General features: G+C 36.8%; 1 protein-coding gene across 1 annotated transcript in view; it reads right to left on the bottom strand.

Annotated features, from left to right (window-relative positions):
- HELRODRAFT_103882 (hypothetical protein) overlaps positions 1-4,766 on the bottom strand; it is a gene marked incomplete at its 3' end in the record, with an annotated part of 19,733 nt that extends 14,967 nt beyond the window's left edge. Inside the window, exons 1-13 of the mRNA XM_009031434.1 lie at positions 4,666-4,766; positions 3,671-3,742; positions 3,365-3,436; positions 3,186-3,257; positions 2,055-2,126; positions 1,860-1,931; positions 1,631-1,702; positions 1,305-1,468; positions 955-1,099; positions 765-836; positions 599-670; positions 274-345; positions 79-150 (exon numbers count right to left, since the gene is read on the bottom strand). Of these exons, the coding sequence (XP_009029682.1) occupies positions 79-150; positions 274-345; positions 599-670; positions 765-836; positions 955-1,099; positions 1,305-1,468; positions 1,631-1,702; positions 1,860-1,931; positions 2,055-2,126; positions 3,186-3,257; positions 3,365-3,429 (950 nt within the window). The remainder of the gene's footprint in view (positions 1-78; positions 151-273; positions 346-598; positions 671-764; positions 837-954; positions 1,100-1,304; positions 1,469-1,630; positions 1,703-1,859; positions 1,932-2,054; positions 2,127-3,185; positions 3,258-3,364; positions 3,437-3,670; positions 3,743-4,665) is intronic.
- Between the last annotated feature and the right edge of the window lie 2,753 nt (positions 4,767-7,519).

The following is a 7,519-nucleotide window of genomic DNA, read 5'->3' as shown; positions in this document are numbered from 1 at the left end:
AGGCGGGCGGTGATGATGATGGTGATGGAGATGGTGGTGATGATGATAATGGTGGTGGTGATGATGATGATCACTAACAGCAGATTGAGATTGGCGAGCCTCGAAAACGTATCTCCGCGCAAACATTTCAACTTGTTGCCGTTCAACAATCTGCAAACATCAACAACATCGTCAACATCAACAACAACATCAACATCAACAACAACGTCAACATCAACAACAACATCAACAACAACAATGTCAACAACATCAACAACAACATCAACATCTTACAGCAACTGCAGTGATTTCAAACCATTGAAGACACCGACTGGAAGATTGGATATCTTATTGTCGTTCAACAATCTGCACAAATGAATTAATGATTTAATAAATTGGTGAATAAATGAATTAACTGAAGAAAAGAATAATTAATATAAATAAATGACGGACGGATGGATGGATAGATGGATAGATAGATGGATGGATGGATGGATGGATGGATGGATGGATGGATGGATGGATGGATGGATGGATGGATGGATGGATGGATGGATAGATGGATGGATGGATGGATGGATGTTTCAATAAAAAACCTAAAGAACCAAACCAGACTAACAGTGAGGTCAGGCTGTTGAGACCTTCAAAGGAGTCAGACATCAGCTTTACAATCGAGTTCTTACTAAAATCCCTGCGTGCAAGTTCAACAGTTTTGTTACTTTCATCTTCTAATCATCATCAAAACTATTATTATCATCATCGTCGTCATCGTTATCACAACTTACAGTCTGATAACATTTTTGAGTGCAATAAATGCTTTTGAAGGGATTTCTGTTATGACATTTTGTTCCAAGTGCCTGGTTGGTTGGTTGGTTGGTTGGTTGGTTGGTTGGTTGGTTGGTTGGTTGGTTGGATAGATCATAGATGTAATGATGTAGATGGTAAATAAAAATGGTGCTGATGATGAATACTCACAACTCCATAATGTTGTCCCCCCCTAAATTTTGGGGAAGTCCACGTAGGCCCCTCTCCTGGCAGTGGGTGACGTTGTTGGTGCACGAGCAAACCTCGGGACAGGTGGGCGGTTGTTTGCTGCAGTCCATGGCATGGTCTTCCGAACCTGCCGACGAACCAATGAAGAAATAAAACAGTAAGTTGGTGAACGAACGAAACTATATGAGCCGGTGAAGGGACGGATCTTGAATGAATAGAAATAAATGAATAAAAAAGCTAGTAAAGAAATGAATGATACGATAAGGTAATGAACCAATAAGAAATAAGCTAGCGAAGAACGATCGATCGATCGAAAGATCAGATGAACTAACCGTCACAATAGAAGTCTGATGGTTGCAGATCAATGACTTGGACGTTCTTGAGATGCTGTGGGTGGTGACACCTGGTGAGGAGGGCCGTGGAGACGTGAGACCTCAACCACTCCGACATCCAGGTCAGGCGGCAGTCGCACCTCCACTCATTGTCACCAAGTCTTCTAAAATTTGAGATTCATTCGTCCGTTAATTAATTGACTAATTCGTTCGTTCGTTCAATCATTCATTCCTTCATTATTCATACGTTCATTCATTCGTTCGTTCATTCATTCATTAAATATTAATCAATCTACTTAATAAGTGAAAACTAAAAGGCGACGAACATAATTTTGAGGCTGTGCAATTGTGAGATACTCTCTTCATTCAGGGTCGTCAGGTTGTTCCTGTTTAGTGTTCTGGCGTGTGTGTGTGTGTGCGTGTGTGAGTGAGTGTGTGTTTGTTAATTTTGTTAAATTTAGTATTATAAAAACATGAATGAATGAATGAACAGCCAGCCAGATAAAATAAATAAAGCGCCAAATGATGGTGCTTTAAGATGAAAACGAAGCTTACAAGACTTCCAAAGTTTTGAGATGTTTGAATGCGTTGTGTCCAATGCACGAGATGGCGTTGTTGTCCAGATTTCTGTATCGTGTTTTCAGTGTTGTTGTTGTTGTTGTTGTTGATCATGATGTTGTCTGTTGTCATTGTTATATATTGTTGAAACAAGAAGAAGTAAGTTACAAAACGATGAAAAAATAGACTCACAAATGTTTCAATACTTGCACGCCCCTCAACAGCTTTTTTGGTATCGCCCTCAGCATGTTGTTACTGAGATCTCTATTGTGAATGTGAATGTGTGTGTGTGTGTGTGCTTGTGCGTGTGAGTGAGTGGGGAGAATGTTTTAATCTTTTTATCACATTTGAAAGTTGGACAAATGAATGAATTGATGAATGAAAGGGTGGTTGGATAAACGAATGATGGTTGAATTAATGGATAGAAAAATGAATGAATGAATAAATGGATATATATATATATATATATATATATATATTGATTGATATATATTGATGGTTGGATAATGATGTTTACTAGCCAAAGGCTGTTTATCTATGTGTGTATGTGCGTGTGGTGTGTGTGTGTGCAACACCGAATAGCCTGATGTTGCATTTTTGTTTAAGCCGCCACAGTTTTGGGTTCAAGAACGACACTTATTTAATATTATCATCCAATCTTCAATTTTTCATTTAGAATAAGATCGGCCTAAAAAATCTATTGCATAAAAATATTGTTCACAACAATGAGAGAAGTGCAACATCTGAAAATTATTTGCAATTATGGAGGATTGTAAGATGTTGATGTTAATCCCTCATCATGTATGCACTCAATCATGGATAGCCAAGCATACATTTGCATAAAAAAATTGTGATGAAGGAAACGTGAAGTGAGAAGATGAGTGTGATTATGAGATGAAAACCAATTAAGTCAACTGAGAGAAATTTTTTTAACTGTTTATGAAATCGTAGAAAAGATTTAAAAATTTCCAGACAGAGCCCTGTGCGGTTATGGTTCAATCAATCAACCATTATCATCATCATCAACAACAACAACAACAACAACTTTAGCACCATCACCACCTCATCATCATCATCCTCATTCATTCTCATTATCGTCGTCGTCGTCGTCAGTTAAACGATCAGTTTCTGTTTACGTCTGCCCATGTCAGATTGAGAAGCAATTAAGTTTGAAACATTCAATAACAACCGCGCCATCGTCATCATCATCGTCGTCGTCTTCATCACCATCACAAGTCTTCTTAGCAACAAAATTTGAAAAAGGACATAAAAGAAATTTTTTTAAATAACATCCACAACGACAAAACAACAACAACAACTAACAATTTTTGAAGATTGGTTGTCCGCGAAAAGATGTTTTCTGGTAGTGTTGTCAGTTTGTTTCGGTTCAGTCGCCTGTTGTTGATGTAAATATGCAATTGTTTTGTATATCGCAGCTTTAAAACAACCTAAAAAACACATTAACCACAACAACAACAACAACAAAGACATCAACAACTTACATTTTTTCAAGAGACACCAAAGAATCGAAACTTTTTTTCTCAACTGTCATGATTTGGTTGTCCATCAAATACCTGTGGTTTTTGTTGTTTATGTAACTGAAGATAATTTTGTTGTTGTTGTTGTTGTTGACGGCGATGATTTAATAACGTTAAAGAGAATGTAATGGACAAAACTTATCAAGTTAGCGTTCCACAAAAAGTTTCATCTCGTCGTCATCCTTACCATCACCAACATCACCAACATCATCATCAACGTATCAAATGTAACTGAAGTATTACAATGTAATGAGTGTATAGGAGTCTTACAAGTTTTTGAGCGAATGGAGGCCAATGAAATCTCCATGCCCGATGTTCGTTATGTTGTTTCCCTGTAGGTCTCTGCGTTTCAATGCATGCATATTATTATTATTATAATAATAATAATCAATAATAATAATAATATTGTTGTTGTTGTTGTTATTTTTCATAGATGTAGGCAGTTCTAGTCTGCTGACAGCCATTCAGCTTCTTGAATTAGCATCATTCGACTTCCATTCAAACTTTCAGTAACTCAACTCCATGAAAATCTTTGAAGATGGACCAAATAAAACACAACAACACTTCTAACATATGTCTGTTTGTTTGTTTGTGTGTGTGTGTGTACGTTTATGTTCGTATGTGTGATCATATGTGCATGCTTTTGTGAGCAGTACGTCTTGGAACTAACAGCGGCGAATTTGGTTATTATGACGACGACGATGATGATGATGATGTGTGTATGTGGTGTGTGTGTGAAAGAGAGAGAGAGAGAGAGAGAGAGAGAATGACAACGAAAGAAAGATTGCTCATTAAGAAACACCCAACTGTTAATTCTCTTTACGCAATTCATTTCATCGTAATCGTCCTCTTCAAGGTGTTCTCATTTATTTATTTGTTTATTTATCTGTTTGTTGTTTGTTTGTTATCTCTGTGTGCGTGTGTGTGTGCGTGCGTGTGTGTGTGCGTGTGTGTGTAGAATGCATTTGAATACATTATGTACTTGAAAGGTGTTTGTTTAAAGGATTTGAAGTTCATTTTTGCTCGCAAGAACAAAAGAGCTCGGTGCAGATCTTTCTACATTTACAAATAAGTTTGTATGTGAAAGCTTTTTATGCGTTCGTTTGTGTGTTTGTTTGTTTGTCTGTGTGTTTGTTTGTCCGTCTGTCTATTTGTTTATAATTGTTTGTATCCTTAATTTCATCACACATTGCATAATTACCGTCATTATCATAATGACAATCATCATCAGCTTTCTCACTACCATTGTAACACACTTCACTTACAATTTCTCAACGTAGGGTGGCAGCCCGCGAGGCACCCTGCTCAGTCCCCTGTAGCTGCAGTCGAAGAAGTTTGACTGGCAGGTGCATTCCCGCGGACATCCACCCATCAAAGTTGTTGTCGTGTTACCATGCCAACCGGCCAACATTAAGAGGATGAAGATGAAGGTGGATGATGTTTGGAGGATGGTCACGTGGTTAAAAGATGACGTCATCATGTTTATCCGTTTGCAGATGGAATGATGTTGTTGTTTCGTGCGAACCTGTGATTTTAAAGTTACAAAAACAGTTGAAGCTGATGGAGTTCTTTGTGAATCTGTTGTGTTTGATGAAGATGATGTTGTTGATGCAGTAGTAGTTGTAGTAGTAGTAGCAGCAGTAGTAGCAGTAGTAGTTGTTGTTGTGGTTGCTGGTGATGTTTTAATCCCTTCAGATATATTTGCTAATACTTTTATTGTAGTGTATATTGGCGATGCAACAGTTGTGGAGAAGTTTGGTCTTGTGTGATGTAGGTAGGTCTTGGCTGTACTGTTGTTGTTGTTGAAGATGTTGTTGTTGAAGATGTTGTTGTTGAAGATGTTGTTGTTGCTGATGTTGTTGTTGATGATGTTGTTGTTGCTGATGTTGTTGTTGATGTTGTTGTTGCTGATGTTGTTGATACGTGAATCAGCAGGCAAGTTGTTGGTTAAGTTTTGAACCATCAATCTTCATAATAAGTCCTCCACATTCAACACATCATCGTCAGCACCATCAACCATCATCATCTCCATGGTTATATAACAATAATTAATATTTTCTAATATTGTTAAGATCCTACTCTGAGATTGTTGCAGTAGAGTCAGATCAACAAGAACATTGTCAGTGTCGCCGTCACGCTTCCATTACTAACCAATCACAATAAGGCCTTACATCACCCACACCAACATCCATCCATCCATCCATCCACATCGTCATCTTTCTTGTTACATACATCCCAAAGCTGCAATCTTATTCCTGTATAAAAAGAATGAAAGAAACAACCATCAAAATTATTTTACCAAAAAAGTCTTAAGACGATGACGATGATGATAGCAGTGAGTAATTTTAATTGATATGTCCTTCTTTGGAAGCCTCCACCGAAGCTACAAGCCGCCGAACGCCTGGAAGATGAAGCCCGAGTGCCTCTCAACTTTTAAACTTCAACATTTCAGAAGCAATTATTATTCATATTAATAATCAAGAAATTCATTATATATTAAAAATTAAAAAATTTATATATCATTTATCGATAATTTTTAGTTAACGGAATTATTGAACATATGCGAAAAACTTTAGTTAGGTGGATAGGTAGGGAATTACGACCTGGAAATAAATAATAAAAAATCATGCATTCATTCATTCACCAATTAATTAATTCATTAATTCATCTATTTATTCATTCATTCTTGATAATTTAAAAACTTGAAAAATCACTTGTTAACTGAGATTCGCATGAAGGTTAGTTCGTACGTTGCACCACCTGCAGGCTTTATATAGAAGTAAGAAGAATGTCTGTGTGTGTGTCTTTGTGCGTATGTGCGTGTGTGTGCATACATAAATACATGCATATATACAGACATGTATGTGTGTGTGTGTGTGTGTGTGGTGTGTGTGTGATAGATACTGACACTACCGCCATGGTGTCATCCTCAAATCAATCCCATTCCCTCAGTCTATGATTTTGTTGCGAATGTAAATTTAAACGCCAAAAAGTATTCATCCTTTGGCATTATCACGTTAGCATTTTATAAAAATTTATCTGGCATCATCATCATCCTGCTATCATCATCATCACAACTACTGCTATCATCATCATCACAACTATTGCTATCATCATCATCACAACTACTGCTATCATCATCATCATCATCATCATCATCATCAAAACTACTGCTATCATCATCATCATCATCATCATCATCATCATCATCATCACCATCATTATGTCATTGAGTCATCAGTTTAATTGATGGGCTCTCAAGCAACCGTGACACACACACACACAAACACACACACACACACAAACAGGTCGACCCAAACACACACTCACACACATCTACAAATATGCACACAAACTTTTATTAATGACTGCAGGTTTATTGGTCCAGAATTTAAGAACCTAATGATCGTTTATATCTGTGTGTATTGAAATCATTCGATCTATCACTTCGTTCACTTAATCATATTCAGTCATTCCTTCTTTCATTCCTTTTTTCTTTCGTATTTTCTTTCTTTCTTTCATTCACTCATTCATTCCGTCAGTACTTATTTGGCCAACAAATTTCAGAAAGATCAATGTATATTGAGAATAATTAAAAAAATGGTACAAAGTTAAAGTCGTCCACCCGCCCTTCATCCATTATTATATTTACACATTCATTCACTATTCATTCATTCATTCATTCCTTCATTTAACCTCGCCGTTCATTATCATCGTATTGAATATCATCTCCAACATCCTGAAATGTAAATGTGGATGGATGGATGGATGGATAGATAGATGGATGGATGGATAGATAGATGGAAGGAATGGTGGATGGATAGATGGATGGATAGATGGATGGATAGATGGATGGATAGATGAATGGATGGATGGATTAACTGGTAAATGAGTAAACGAAAAACAAATAAATTAGGTGAACGAACGAAAGAGATGGAAGTTAACAATAAAATGAATCGTAAAGTGCATTCATTCATTTCTTCGTTCATTCATTCGTTCATTCATCCATTCGTTCATTCATCCATTCGTTCAATCATCCATTCGTTCATTCATTCATCTATAAATTTATCAATCTATCCATGCACACATGTTCAAATAAAACGCTGATATCCCACGAGT

The sequence above is a fragment of the Helobdella robusta genome (assembly GCF_000326865.2).
Source record: "Helobdella robusta unplaced genomic scaffold HELROscaffold_74, whole genome shotgun sequence".
Classification (NCBI taxonomy): Eukaryota; Metazoa; Annelida; class Clitellata; order Rhynchobdellida; family Glossiphoniidae; genus Helobdella; species Helobdella robusta.
Note: the sequence above shows the minus strand (reverse complement) of the source record. Positions and strands in the feature narration are given on the sequence as shown.